Genomic DNA, 15,196 nt, shown 5'->3' with positions numbered 1-15,196 from the left:
CCCAAGGAGAAGGATGTAAATCGTTAACCAAACGGAGACCCATTGACACAGGAACCTGTGGAAATAAATGGGAAGCCTGCTATGGAATCAGCACCTAGCCAAGCACTGCCTGCCTGCAGTGAAGTTGAAGCACCCTCTAAAAGTTCAGTGTAGCCCAGGAACATAACCTGTCAGCCTTCTCGGCTGACATGATCTTAATTAGCCTCTGTTCTACTGCTGAGAAAGCCTGCTGAGGCAGTTAACACCAGAGAATTAATCAGATCGTTTGTGGAGTCGACAAAGCAGGACAGCAACCGACACTGGCAACTTATTGATTGGAAAGGATCCAGGAAGACAGGGAGTGAAGTAGTCTCTATGTGTGCCCCCTCTTTCCTCTGAATGGCGATGCTCTACAGAGACTTCAGTTGGAGGTGAAGTGAGCTGTGCTCCACCTTGACCTCTGCTCTCCTCTCCTCTCCAATTCATATTCTGTCCTCCTTGCTTATATGCACTTTTTGGCTAAGGCATCATGTGTAGCCATACTGATGCCAAACAGTGTGTTTGACTGCAAGAGAGTGGGAAAGAGCACTGCTGATTTTGTTGCAAATTGCACTTTTGCTACAGGATTAGTTGAGAAAATGGGATTTTGCCAATATTTCCCTCCCTCCCTTTGTTTACTGCCTATTTTCAACAGCCCTGTAATTGCTTTCCATTTAGTAAAAGGAACATTGTTCCTTTTTGGGTTTTTCTTTTAATTGTATTTCTTGCCTTGAGCTGTGAAGTTTGGGAGCATTGATGGGAATGCCATGTTGTTTTGGTTCTAGATACCAACTTGGCCTTAGTAATCAAGGTAAGGTCATCGCTAGGGGAGGCAGTTCTGTGGTGGCCTCAGAAACATTTGTGACTTCTTCCATTAAGCCTTGCCTGACTAGAACAGCCTGCCTATCATGAACTTTCTCTTCTTTGGATTCACACAGTACTTCACATCCATACTACACAATCTAGCTCTTGCTTTATGCTGTTCTGCACTAATATTTGCTTCTGTGCATTAATCTTAATATGTCTCTCTGGCCACGATATAAGCTCTTCAGAATCAAACGCTCGCTCTACTTATTAAATAGAGCTGTTATTACTGATCTAGGCATAGTAAGAGACACTCAATAAATGCTAGATTGATTCACTGACAACCCCTTAAGGAGTTTCTGCAACCATTTATTTGACCTGCTGCTTCCTTGGCAGTGTTGACATCTTGGGCTGGATAATTTTTTGTTGAGAGCATGGAGAAAGATACTGTCCTGTGCTTGTAGGATGTGTACCAGCATTCCCGGCCTCTACCGACAACTAAAATGTCTCTAGACATTGCCAAATGTACTCTGAGGGGGGAAAATTACCCTCACTCTCTATTGAGGACCACTGTTCCATAATGGTAATAAAATAATAAGAACTAAAATTCATTGAGCATGTTACTGTGTTCAGCTTGGTGCTAAAGGCTTTATATGTATTATCTTGTTAAACTCTCACAACAACCCTACCTTGGCTTTAACTGTTGTCTAAAGGGCTCCAAGGACAAACCTCAAAGTCACAGTTGCAGGTCTATACCGCTGTCTATCCCTGCCCCAGGGAACATTTAGAAGAACCTTTTCAAGGACGTTTCAGGCCCAAACCCTGAATTTATAGACTACTCCAGCGAACCCTTAATGGTTAATAAACTACCTATTCATTAAAAGCTAGATATTCAGCTTAGTGAGGGTTAATTCCCTTAAGGAGCTTGATAAAAAGCAATAGAAGGTCAGAGCAAAAGCAACCCTGCCAGCTGTCACCTCCTTTTTTTTTTCAGAGTTGTGAATACCATTTCAAACAGCTAATGCATTGTAGGGGGGCTGGAGATCTGTTTCTTTAGCTCATATGATGACATTTTAGCTCAGGAAGCAGAATTTTTAGCTAGCCTACTGAAGTGATATTCCTACCCAACATCCTTACCAGCTGTCTTGCAAACAATGCAATTGGTCACAAGAGGGACAGGGTAAAAGAAGTTGGATAAACCAGTGCAGATTCATCCTTCTATGGGGATGGGGGGCTACTCAATGCATATCTCCTGACAGTAGCACTCTTTCTGCATATGAAGGACAACCCAAGAGAGAAAATTTGACATTTTAGCTTAATTTGTCTCTAGAGAGGAATGTCTCTGGCTGTAAAGTCAATTCAACTTCAAATTCACTGCCACCAAGGAGTTAAAAATACATTAAAATTAATCATGTCATTTTCTGGAGAAATATTCTACTTATGGAAAATACCTTTATAGGAAAACTGCCTTTCTGAGTCTGAGCTGGAAATATTACAGTAAACAGGATCTAATCACAGTGAAGCCTTTTTTCAGCTTTGCATGACAGCTGTAAAATATGACAGTATTTATTAATAGTTGCTGCTGCCTAATCTGCAGCATTGGAGAGCTACAGCAAAATATGTTAAGCTACCGAGAGAACAATTTCCACAGTAACTAATATTCAGCTACTGAAAGGGTAGTTTAATGTCTTGTGATTTTTTTCCCCCTACTGATGGTCCAACCCCAGGAATGAGCTACTAAGCTAATAACCTTTGTGGAGAGGAAGTGTTTAAATGATAATTTATTTCAAGAGCTGACAACAAATTGCTCGGCACTTTCTCTTCTTATGCCCCAAAGCAGTCAAGGATGTGCAAATCGAAGTATTAAAAAATATGACAGCTCTGGTATTTTCATTTTCAATGAAATTCTCATTACAGACAAATGTACAGTCTTTTATTCACAATCCAGTCCAAATAGTCATTCACTATTATTATTGTGCGGGCTCTCAAGATGCTCTCGTAGTTGAAAACTCATCACAATAGATTAGGCAGGCTGTGGAAACTACCAAATGTCTCAGGTACTGTCAACCCTGATTATTGCTCCTCAAACAGGGGAATTTAGTATCTGTCTCTCACACGATAATGTACTCGCTGGGCCTTCCTAATTTATTCAGATGTAAAAAGTATTTTGAATTTCAATAAAACTCTCTTGACTTCACTTTTCCCAGAAGGCAAATGGACACGACCAGAATTGGAGCCATCTGTTTCCTTCGTACATCTTTTAATCAGTTCTTAAAGTGAAGAAGAAAAAGAATCCATGATAGTCTGTCCTTTTTTTTTCTTTCTTTCTTTAATAATTGAGATACCCTGCTACTGTCTTAACAGTTTTGGCCAAGCACTCATGGTACTTAGCTGGAACTTTAAAGAAGTTTATGATAGTGGCCTATCCTGAACCAGAATAGGCTCCTCCAACCAGAAATATAGCCCCTTAGCAATGACAACCTGCAGGTTTATCTTTCTGTGCTCAGGAAAGTCTCTGACCCAGAGGAGAATAGATGAGTTCCCTTCCCTCAGAATCAGGGCCTCAGCACAACCCTCCATTAGTATGCATCACAGCAGTTACCTTCTGCCTACATTTAGAATTCTGCCGTCTCCCTGCCTTCACCTTTGCAACTCATTTACCTCTTAACCTGGATTTTTGACCTCTTGCCTGTCTGGATTCCTGGTACCCTGAGACAACAAGATACTACGTTCATTTGTGGATACCACGCCTTAAGAAGGAAATTGGCAATTGGATTGCATCCATGGGAAGACAACCAGGATAGGGAGGGTCTAAGTATCTGGTCTTTGAAGAATGGCTGAAGGGAAGACTAAAGGAAGAGGTAATAGTTGTGTTCAACTGTTAAGAATGTAGGAGGCAGTATGTCAGTCAGAGAACAGTACATAGACTGTGGAACGTGGCAGACCTAGATTGAAATCTGGTTTTATTACTCTGTAGCTGTGTGACCCTAGGAACAATCATTTAACCTTTCCATGCTTTGGTTTCCTCAGTTGTAAAGATGCAGGGACGTTACAAGGATTAAATGTGATAATCCATAAACTCAGGGCCTAGTGCATAATAAGTGCTTAAGAAATGGCAGTTGCTCTTATAAAAATAAGAATAAAATGATAACAATAACAGATTTGTTGACATGTGCCATTGATTGGTATTGAGGGGTGTGAGTGTGTGTGTGTGTGTGTGTGTGTGTAGAGAGAGGAAGAAAAGGACGTAAGGAGTGGAGAGGAGAAAGGAGGAAAGGAGGCGAAGAAAGAGAAGGAAGATAGACAAAGAGGGAGAGAGGGAGAGGAGAGAGGTATTTTGTGCTTTATTTGGGAAAGTAGAACTGGGTGAATGGGATGAGGCTAGACTATGTAAGTAGGTGGAGCATGACAACATGCAGAAAGGTGTGAGGAACGGAAACTTTGCTTGTCTCTCAGTAGAGTTCAAATCTAGCCAGTTGAAACATTCATAGTCCTCTGAGGACAGGCCCTTTTCTCCTTTTCTTGGGGAATCCCTTTACCTCTTAAGCCCTTTAGGACCTTCCAACATTTTCCCACCTTCCTAGCTATCTGACAACCCTTTAATCTTTTCACAAGGTTCTTGCTCTAATGAATGCATATTTCATTGGTGGATATGGAAACAGCTGTATTAACAATTATTTTTTTCAGGCCCCTTAGATAAGTCACTCTTTCAGCAACAGTATTGTCAGGTTCTCAGAGCCAAGATTTAGTTCTGCTTCTTTTAAACCCCAGCAGTGGCCTAACACAAGCTAGCACTGGAGAAAGCTTGATAATTGCTTGTTGACTGATGGAATAATGGTTACAATTGTCTATGTTCCTGTCACAACCTTTGAAAGAAAATAGAAAGGTCTGTTAGAAGGCTGTTGACTTCCAGAGAGTTACTTGGGAACTGAGTAGGGAGTTTCAGGTTGAGAATGGGAGACAGCAGGAGTTTATTGAACACTGGCAAGAAGGTAGGGACTAGTTGCCTCAAAGGGCACCCAGAGCTATTATCTCATTATCTAAGCTGAGAGCCACAGCTGGGCCGGATTCTTTCATCTCTGTGGGCTGTGCCCATTGAAGCCAAGGAGAGTTGTCAGGTGCACGAGAGTCTGTCTGCAGTTCTCAAGTATGTTGCTGTTCTGGGGGAAATGTTAGCACCAGAGAGAACTAGGTCACTTGCACCCAAAAAATAAGTCTAATAACTGGAAGAGGTGGCCACCTCCCTGGCATGGTTTTAGGACTTTCTATATAGGAAGGCATGTGGGCAAAGGACCTCACAAACTGGACTCATGGTGCCTGGAATCCCGGAATTAAAAAGCTACACCTTGGATTATGGTTCTGTATTCACAGAAGGCCTTTGCCTGAATAGAAATTTCTTCTTCCCCGGATGCACTAACCCATCAAGTTGTAATAGCCATAGATAAATAAGCATGAATAAATTGGTCAGTTGAGCTGTTGTCACTAGCAGAGAAAGACTATTAATCAGTGGGAAGAAAAAGCAGGATAGGGAAGTTTTTATGAAGCTGTAGAAGCAGGTTGAGACAGAGATGTTAAGGTTTAGCTCCTGCTAGGGAGGGCAGGTGTAAACATAATGCCATAGTAAGGAAAGAGGATGTTAATAGAGAAGAGAGTGTACCGATAGGGCAGACAACACACTTAACCTTATAATTTTTTCAAAAACTGTTCTTTTATGTATATAGCACCAAGAATGTAATTTTCAACTTTGTATTAATGAATCAAGCTAGTATTTTAGAAACTAAGTGACAAACTGCAAACCCTAAATCGGACTTTTGTCTGCAGGCAGAACTAAAAGCAGAGTCAATAAAGCCCTGAAATCTACTCAATGTTTCATAATTTCAGAGAAAACTTTACCCTGGTTGTGCTACAATTCTTTTAAATGACCTCAAACATTTAACCCATTTCTCAGCTCCCCACTCATCCCTGCCCTTATACAGTAGAGTCACATCATTTGTATATTTAGCTTATGAATTTAATTATAGGTGTTCCCCAGAAAACCAAACACCGCATGTTCTCACTCATAGGTGGGAACTGAACAATGAGATCACTTGGACTCGGGAAGGGGAACATCACACACCGGGGCCTATCATGGGGAGGGGGGAAGGGGGAGGGATTGCATTGGGAGTTATACCTGATGTAAATGACGAGTTGATGGGTGCTGACGAGATGATGGGTGCAGCACACCAACATGGCACAAGTATACATATGTAACAAACCTGCACGTTATGCACATGTACCCTAGAACTTAAAGTATAATAATAAAAAAAAATTATAGGTGTTCCCTTCTGTTTCTCTTTCTCGTCTCTCTTCTGTAATTTAAAATATTCTAAAATTATATTTTCTATTGTAATTTCTCCCCGTAATTTTTATTACTAAAGCAACAGATGATCATTGCACAATACAAGAAAGTACAGAATACTCAATATTTTAAACAACTGTACCAAGTGGTTGGTATGATTTATAAATTGGGTTTGCTTTCCCTTCCTTCCTTCCTTCCTTCCTTCCTTCCTTCCTTCCTTCCTTCCTTCCTTCCTTCCTTCCTTCCTCCCCCTCTTCTTTCTCTTCCCTTGCTCTCTTCTTTCTTTCTTCCCTTCCCATTCTCCCTCCTACCCATACCCATCATTCCCTCCTTCTTTATTTTTCTTTCTTTCTGTCTCTCTTTCTTTCAGTCCACTGTTGAAAAACAGACATGGGCTTATTGTTGATGAATCACCAAAGGAGGTTGGAAAACACTAAGTAGGCACACAGGGATGTGCTATGTACTAGGGGAGGCACAAAGTATAAATCTAGGGGCTAGCCAGTTGTTTATTATCACACCAGAGAGAAATGCTTGGGAAGGTATAGTATAGAGCGTACTCAGTTAAATAACAGCAGAAGGCAGTTATAGTCAATGCCAGATGAATGACATGGACAAAAGCATTCTGTGGGTGTTTAGAGGTGGGTAAGATCTCTGCTCCTCAAAACTAAGTCTCCTCCTCCTCAAAACTAAGTCTCCTCCTGTCCAGTCACCTCAGTAAATGGCATCACTATCTTCCCATCTTACCCAGTCTCTCAAGCCAAACACATAGCAATCATCCATGAATCCTTCCTCTCCTTCACATCCCACAGTCAATCTGTCCCCTAGTTCTGTTAATTCTGTCTCCAAAGCGTACTTCAACTCCATCTCTTTTTCTCCATCTCCAGCTTAGTCCAAAGCTGCCATCATTTCTCATCTAGATGACCACAATGGACTTTCAATTGGTTTCCTTTCTTTTTTACTTGCACAACACTCTGTTCTTTACAGAAATTTAGATCATGTGACTCCCTTGCTCAGAATCCTCCGATGACTTCCCACTGCAATTAGAATAAAATTCGTACTTCTCAGCATGGCTTCTGTTTATACTCTATGGCTATGATCTGGTTCTTGTCTACCTCTACAGTCTGCTCTCAGGCCACTTTCTACCTACTTGTTATCCTTTAGCCATACTGTACTTCTTTCAGTTCCTCAACCATGCCATGTGACCTTTGCATTTGCTATTTCTACTGCTTGAAACTATTTCCCTCTATTCTTCACATGGCTGCCTCCTTCCAATCCTGTAGTTCTCAGCTTAAATGTTCCTTCTCAATGAGGCCATCACTGAACATCCTTTGGAAATTAAGCCCTATCCATTATTATCTGTCTCTTTTCCTTCATAGCACCTTATTTAAATGTGCAATTATTTTATTTGTTAATTTACTTGGTTTTTGTCTATCTCCATCATTAGAATGTAGGTTTATAAGGCAGGAACCATATCTAACCATATTCATGTGATTTTTATTGTAGCTTTAGCATCTATTACATTAATGAATCATTTTGAGCTGAAGTGGTCAAGGAAGACTACCTTGGGGAGGTAGAGTTTGAGGCAGGTTTTGAAAATTGGAAGAATGGGCATGATTACTATATATCAAGATGAAGGAGACAATTCCAGGTAGTAATAAAAGTACGATTGCTGAGGCAGGCATGGTTCTGGTGCATTTAGGCAGCAGTGGAAAATGCGAGCTTCCTATAATGGGAGGTTCTCACTGGGTAGCATAGGGAGAATGGGTTTTCTAGTTGGTTGAGGCATAATCATGTCAAATCTTGAAGAACAGACTGCTTTTTTCAATGTGGGCAATAGAAAGCCATTGAAAATTTTAGAACAGGATCTTAGTACAGTAATGTAAGAAGGCTTTTCAAGGGATAAATTGGTGTAAAAGTTTATGGGAAGTACTTCTTAAGCAGAGTGGATTAGTCCCACCAGCTAAATGGCTGCAGGGGAAAAATATAAAGTTACGTGAGTCAGAAAGCTTTCTTTGACTCCGAGACCATAGACTTGTCCAAACTATTTAGTTAGATGATTAGAGAAAAGATGCAAGGGTAAGAAATAGATAGATGGTCTTTTCCCCCCATTCTTCTAGTAGAGAGCTAATGAGCAGAGAAGGGTCACGCGAAATGAGGATAAAATTCATTAATTGTGTCTTCTGCTTTTGAATAAATGAGAGGTACAGTGTTGGTGGAACTGATATTTAGTTTTTAAAATGTTTCAGGAGAGAAGTGGCCTGGCTTACAAACTTCAGTTCTGAAAACAAAACTGATATGCACTAGATTACGCTGTATACGGTACATGGAAACAGGCTTATTTATCCTCAGTGTTTGGACAAAATGAAATTTATTAAAATTTGTCAAATGATGAATTAGAACATTTAAGCTATTTTGTATCTCAGTCAGACAGGGCTCTACCTGAACACACAGTTCCTTCCTGGCCCTGCCGTTTGCTTGTTTTCTTTTCCCCTCCCCAAAGCCCCATCTCCCTTCTCTCTTGCAACCCATAACTTATCTATCTTTCAAGGTTAGCTTCTCTAGCAAGCTTTCTCTGAAAACTCTACTTTTCTGGAGTGCAACCTTTCCACAATTCTTAAAGTAATCAGAGTATACAGCGTAGCACTCAATTTGATATTGTTCTGCGTTGTTCATGAATTGCTTTATAAATATCTTTTTCTGTCCACACCTCCTTGAAACCATATTATATATGCATCTATCACAGGATTGGAGACCACCACTGGGGTTGATAATGGCTTATAGAATGGATTGACTAACTGATAATATATAAGTTAGGATTAGTAGCAAGATACAAAGTGTCAGTATCTGGTCAAATATCTCAAAAAAAATCACAGAATTGTAGAATATAACATTAAGAAGGAACACACCTTAGGTGAGGAGGCCAAGTCCAAGAGCATGTCAATGAGTTGGTCAAGGTCAACTTGTTAGTGAGTTAGTTAGTGACAGAGCTTGGACTAGACCTCTGGTCTCCTGCTTCAGGTTCATGAAATTTGATGACAGTTTGGAAGTAAGTACAATAGGGAAATACAGGCCTAAGTATTTGCTATTAAGATTTGATGATGCAGCAAAATGAGAGTAAAGTGAAGAGGGTTCTGGATTCCCAGGAGCAGAATGGCCGTTCAAGTTAAGTTACTTAGAAGGACCTCTTCTCCAGGTACCCCTCAGGCAGATAAGTCTTTCATGTAATCCTTCTGAGTTTAAAAATTCTGAGTTAGGGAGAATCACCCCCAGCCTATAAGCGGAACCACAGGCAAATGACTGATTAAGTAACATTGTCTTCTGGAATGTCTTGGTGATAGGATCCCTTGGTTTTACCGAGGAACCCGTCAAAGACAACTGGGTGTTGGAGGAGCCTGATTAGATGAATTATGATGTGTGTGTCTAGCAAATTAATCAATAGACCTTACTGTATATTATTTAAGATCAGACTCTTAATTTCTGAACCTGTTTTAATAGAGTGTATCCTCAATATATTGTCTCACTATTAGAGGAGACTGGGCATGTTTAGGGTGGTGTGGCCATAGACTGTCTCACTATTTAAAACAAAACAAAAACAAAAACAAAAACAAAACAAAAAATCAGTCCCCAAAGCCCAGTTTAGCTGTCTCACTCATTATTTCTATCAGATAATTGTTGAGGCCTGCTAAGCTGAAAACCTAATGTGATCTGATGGAACAAGTCCTGGAAGCAAGAGACATTGCTACCAGTCCCATTTTAGTGGTTAAACTGCTGTATGAAAAAGCACTTGGACTTCAGCTGTCTCATCTATGGAATGGGGATAATTACAGTTTCCGACAGGATTAATTTTCCAAAACTTTCCAATTTAAGCCTCTCTCTACTTCGATTAAGCTGCTTTTACATCATACATTTTAGACCAGATAAAATTTTTGAGGGGGAGGAGTTCTTTTTCAACAATTGTGACTCAACCAAGAGGGTATTCCAAACTGCTTTTTCAGGGAGAGCCTACATAGCTTGAAAAATTAGGTTCTAAAATTACTATTACTTTTATTTTTTAATCTTAATCTTTGATTTATTTGGAATATTAAATACAATTTTTAAAGAGAATTAGATTTTATTTATTGGAAGCAAAGGGCACATGAACTGAGGCAGTTTGAACACAATTACATGAATATCTAAAGAGGATAGCAGATGCCTCTTCTTACCTCGTTCTGTGTCATAGAGGTACACAAACTTCTCCCACTTGTAATGACCCAGAAGACTCAGAATAGCGCCCTTCAAGGCTGGGCGCATCTGGATGACAAACTGCACATCTGCGTCAGTGGGGAAGCTAGGCGTAACAAAGGACGTGTGCAGGGCCCCACAGAAGGAGGTCAGGGTGTTCATTGACATCTGGTCATAGAATCCAAAGATGGCATACACCCCTCTCGAGAACTGGGAGCAGACTGCAATGAGAAAAAGAGAAAAAGATTCAATAGCTCCATGGTCCTTTGCTGCAGCGTGTAGGGTTAGAAATACAATGTACAATTAGGCCCCAAATTGCATACTTCAAAAGAAAACCTCTAGAAGCCCCTGAAAACCCAGTTACCCAACAGGAGAAGAAAGGAAAGAGAATTTGATACAGGTACACATTCTCTATGTGTACAATGAGCTGGAAACTAAGAAAATGTGGGGAAAATAGAGGTGAAGGTTGTCTTACTCCCTTTCAAAACCCTCCCGGCTCATCTCCAAGGCATTCAGTGCTCTTGAACTTCCACTTTAGCTGCCCAGGGGCCTCTTAGTGTACTAATGCGGCCATCAAACTACAATTGTTTTGTGTGCCACCCTTCATTCCTTTTTCTCATAAGTGACTGAGAATTTAGTCAGACTAACTGCTAATGTGTCTGCTAGGAAATGTGTTACCCTTCAGGTTACATAATGCCTTAGCCACAGTTATGTTATTATTAAGGCCCTTAATGTGGGCTATTAATTTAGATGATTTAAGCCTCCGGGCAGGCAATAGGAAGACTGTCCTTTCAGTGCTCATTGAGTCACAGGGGTTAGGTAGCTGCCTATTCTGCCCATGTGTAATTGGGAAAGTTCTATCTTAATCCTTTTGCGTGTATCTTATAGACTCCACTAGCCACATGTAGAATTTTCACACACCCCCCTCACAGTTGTCATCTTTCCTTCATTTCAAAGTGGGCCACATCGCTGCCTCTTCTCTCTTCTGGCCCATAAGAGCTTAAACAATGTGAACCAATTTTAATATTAGCTTCAGTAGAACATAATTAGCAAAGCAAATCAGCTACAACAACACTGTGGCGCATTCACAAACAAAGTGGAAATGATCTTTAGATTGTCTGCACCACTGCTTACTTCCATTCATGTGAAGCAGACATAACAGGCATAATGAGGTGTGATTTAAGGGGTTCTGCATAGTCTCCCTTACCTACTAGAAAACTCTAAATACCACTGTTAAGTTTACTTCTTCAGGTGTTTAAAAGAATTCTGTGGCCTGGGAGAGGGATTAAATAGAATCTTATTTAGCAGTTACTGTGGTAACATAAATTAATGTCTGATTAGATGTCAGGATGAGTGGGAAAGCAGGTGGGTAAATTTTGATGGGGATGAGAGAAGAGAATGTGTAGGGGGTCTGGAGTCCTCCCTGAGAGGAGAAAGAGTGAAGACATTGGACACGAAAAATAAAGAAGGTATTGAAAGCATGAAGGCAAGTGGAAAACCAATTTAATTCATTTCTTGACCCTCTTGTGAGAGATAGAGAGTTCTCAGTGGATGTGGTATTTTGCTTTCCCTGCATTTGATTCGAATCTATGTTGATTAGGGCTGTTCTCTTTTTATCAACCAAAGTCATTAGCCATTAGCTTGAGGGTAGCATTTCAAAAGTGATTATCAGTCACTTAACCATCTCCATCATAGGAAACAATAGTCTTCAACTTGAAGAATTCTAAGTGACCCTCAAACACATGCACAGGAAAGGTCTTTATATTAAAAGGAAAAATCCGGCGTGGTGGCTCACGTCTGTAATCCCAGCATTTTGGGAGGCCGAGGCAGGCGGATCACAAGGTCAGGAGATCAAGACCATCCCGGCTAATACGGTGAAACCCCGTCTCTACTAAAACTACAAAAATTAGCCGGGCGTGGTGGCCGGCGCCTGTAGTCCCAACTACTTGGGAGGCTGAGGCAGGAGAATCGCTTGAACCCGGGAGGCAGAGGTTGCAGTGAGCTGAGATCGCGCCGCTGCACTCCAGCCTGGGTGACTGACAGAGCAAGACTTCATCTCAAAATAAAATAAATAAATAAATAAATAAATAAAAATAAAATAAAAAATAAAAGGAAATATCCAACTAGAGAGTGAATCTGGGGTACTTCATGACAAGAGCCAAAGGGAGTACAATACTCAGAAACAAAAGGGATGTCTTGATCATCACCAAGGGTGATGCTAAGAAAAGTCCCATTCTCAAATTAATCCTGTAAGTGGAGAGTTTTGCAATACAAGTCAAATCTTGGCCAGTGCACATAGTGTTCTGTACAAAATTGACAATAACATCCAATAATAATGATAATAGCCATTGGTAATAACAGCCAATAATAATGATAATAGTATTTAGCCAGGCACTATACTAAGTACTATACAAATATTTTTTCATTTAATATTCTCATCAGCTTTATGAGGTATTGCTATTATTCCTATTTAACAGATAAAAATTCTGAGACAAAAAAACCTGTTCTAGCTATTAAGCAGAGGAGCTAGAATTTGAATCTGAGTGTGCTTGACCCAAAACTCACACTCACATGTACTCAAATCCAATAAGGTTATTAAAAAGTAATTATTGCTCCACATGAGATAGGGTTTACAGGTTTAGCAAATAAAAACAAGATTTTCAATTAAGGTTGAATTTCAGGTAAATAATTTTTTAGCATAAGTATGCCTCAAATTCATACATACACTAAAAACATAATTTGTTGTTTATCTGAAATTCAAATTTAACTGGGCATCTTGTATTTCATCTGTCAACCCTAGAAAGAACCCCTGCTTACTAATAATGGTCATGGGCTGGAAGACTAGAAAAGCAATCATGGCCCTTCAACCAAAATGATTCAAAGGGTAGCTGGTAATTTTCAGATCCATACCAACTGGCAAAGAAAAATTAGGATCCATGAATCCTATACAAAAATAATCTCATGGGAAAATGCAACATATTTTCAGCAAGGAGAACTCCAAGCTGAGTAGATGATGGGCAATAATTGAGGGGTAATATAAACTTAAAAAGAAGGATCCACTTTCAGTTTCAAAAAGCTCTTGAAATAGTGGTAGGAAACAGAAGATAAGTGGCAAGGTTCTGGTTATTATTTTAAAAAATCTTGTATTGCTCTTCTAATCATTGACCTTGAACTCGGGGTGCAGAATTAATTAATCATTATTAGTTCATACATGGACTTTTCATATTTTATTTATTGCATTTATTTATTTATTTAGACTATAATGAACACCTATAAACCCATTACCCAACTTGAGAACTATAACATTACTGATAAGTTACTTTTATCTGTGTGGTCCTCCTCTAGTCCATCTCCCTGTATTGATAACACTCCTCCCCGCTACCCCTGCCCCAGGTAACTACTATCATGAAATTTGTATTTATTATTACCTTGGTTTTAAAAAAATACACAAACACATACACCTAAACAATACATTATTATTTTTGCTTGTTTTAAAGCTTTATATTCAAGGGAGTAATATTGTATATGTGAAACCCAGGTTTTGGTAAATCTTTATGAGTTGTCTCCAGGAAGGTGAACCCAGTGAAATCTTTAAGCCTGTATATTATGACAAGAAGAATGAGACAAAAGAAGAACTTATAAAAATGTGTGGGGAGCCTGTGTGAGAAAACCCACTGAAACTTAAAATTTCCAAACTAAGCATACAGCTCTGGTTGTGACTCAGACAAGGGACTCAGGAATATTTATAGATCAGTGGCAATCCTTGGGGAATAATATGCTACCATGGTACAAAAGGTAGATCCACTGTCTTTTGGTGGTGGACATCAATAAGAAGAGTTTTAGGTGAAAATCAGGAAACATTCGACTCCCTTCATATAAAACAGAAGTACAACTGTCCTGAAAATATTGACCCCTGTGCTCCACCCACTCCAACATAGACAGACATCAATAGAAGACCTCTGGAGAATTAGCCCAATGGGGAAGACAACTGCCATATGAGGACAGTGGTAATGGCCTCTGAAAGAAGCTGGGGCATGGGGGACCTGTGAAAGGCCTTTCACAGCAGACCCTAGGCCTGTTCCTGGCTGCCAAAAGTAGGGTTGAATGGAACACTGAGTTGACCCACCCACAATGTGTATGATTTTAGATTCTTAGAATGTTTGAGCTAGAAGGAACTTAAGTATTTTTTATTCACTTGTTTCTCAAGCATAGTTTTTAGTGGTGAAATCCTTTCTCCAAATTAAATTTTATATGGAAAAGTTTAGTTTACAAAAGAGACAGTGGAGCTCTTCTGATAGTTTCACTGGTCTATTGTCTCCCTATCATAAAGAAACTATGACACAAAGGGAGGAAGTGTCTTACACAAGGTCACACAAGAATTATGAACTAGTCTCTTAGAAAAGCTTTACTGGCATCTCCTCACCATCCCTACTCCAGAGCTATCTTGTGCAGTGTGGGTCAGGATTCACCTGCATGAAAATGACTTACCTTCAATGCCTAGCCCTCAGACAAGGTAGCATAGATGGTTTTCCCATGATTCATCTGCCAGCTGCTTCCCTCAGCTCCCTCCAGCCCCAAATAACAGCAGTGAGAGCTGGTTGCAGATTGGTGATGTTTCGGGAATCATGATTCTTTTGGGGGATGTCTGTTTCCTTTATTTGACTCCTTAATGAACCACACCTTTTTTTTTTTAAGATGGAGTTTTGCTCTTGTCTCCCAGGCTGGAGTGCAATGGCCTGATCTCGGCTCACCACAACCTCCGCCTCCCAGGTTCCAGCAATTCTCTTGCCTCAGCCTCCCAAGTAGCTGGGAATA

At 40.1% G+C, this 15,196-nt stretch overlaps 1 protein-coding gene across 11 annotated transcripts in view; it reads right to left on the bottom strand.

Annotated features, from left to right (window-relative positions):
- Positions 1–15,196, bottom strand: part of GRIA3 (glutamate ionotropic receptor AMPA type subunit 3) — a 322,070-nt gene that overhangs the window by 241,049 nt on the left and 65,825 nt on the right. For all 11 annotated transcript variants that reach the window (XR_012429864.1, XR_012429865.1, XM_074029201.1 and 8 more), the window contains one exon: positions 10,363–10,602. Coding sequence is in view for 9 of the 11 variants with exons in the window: in XM_074029201.1 (XP_073885302.1) it covers positions 10,363–10,602 (240 nt within the window). In the remaining 2 variants the exon portion in view is untranslated. The remainder of the gene's footprint in view (positions 1–10,362; positions 10,603–15,196) is intronic.

This window comes from Macaca fascicularis, chromosome X (genome assembly GCF_037993035.2).
Source record: "Macaca fascicularis isolate 582-1 chromosome X, T2T-MFA8v1.1".
In the NCBI taxonomy this organism is placed as follows: Eukaryota; Metazoa; Chordata; class Mammalia; order Primates; family Cercopithecidae; genus Macaca; species Macaca fascicularis.
The sequence above is the reverse complement of the archived record's forward strand: the minus strand, read 5'-3'. Positions and strand labels throughout refer to the sequence as shown.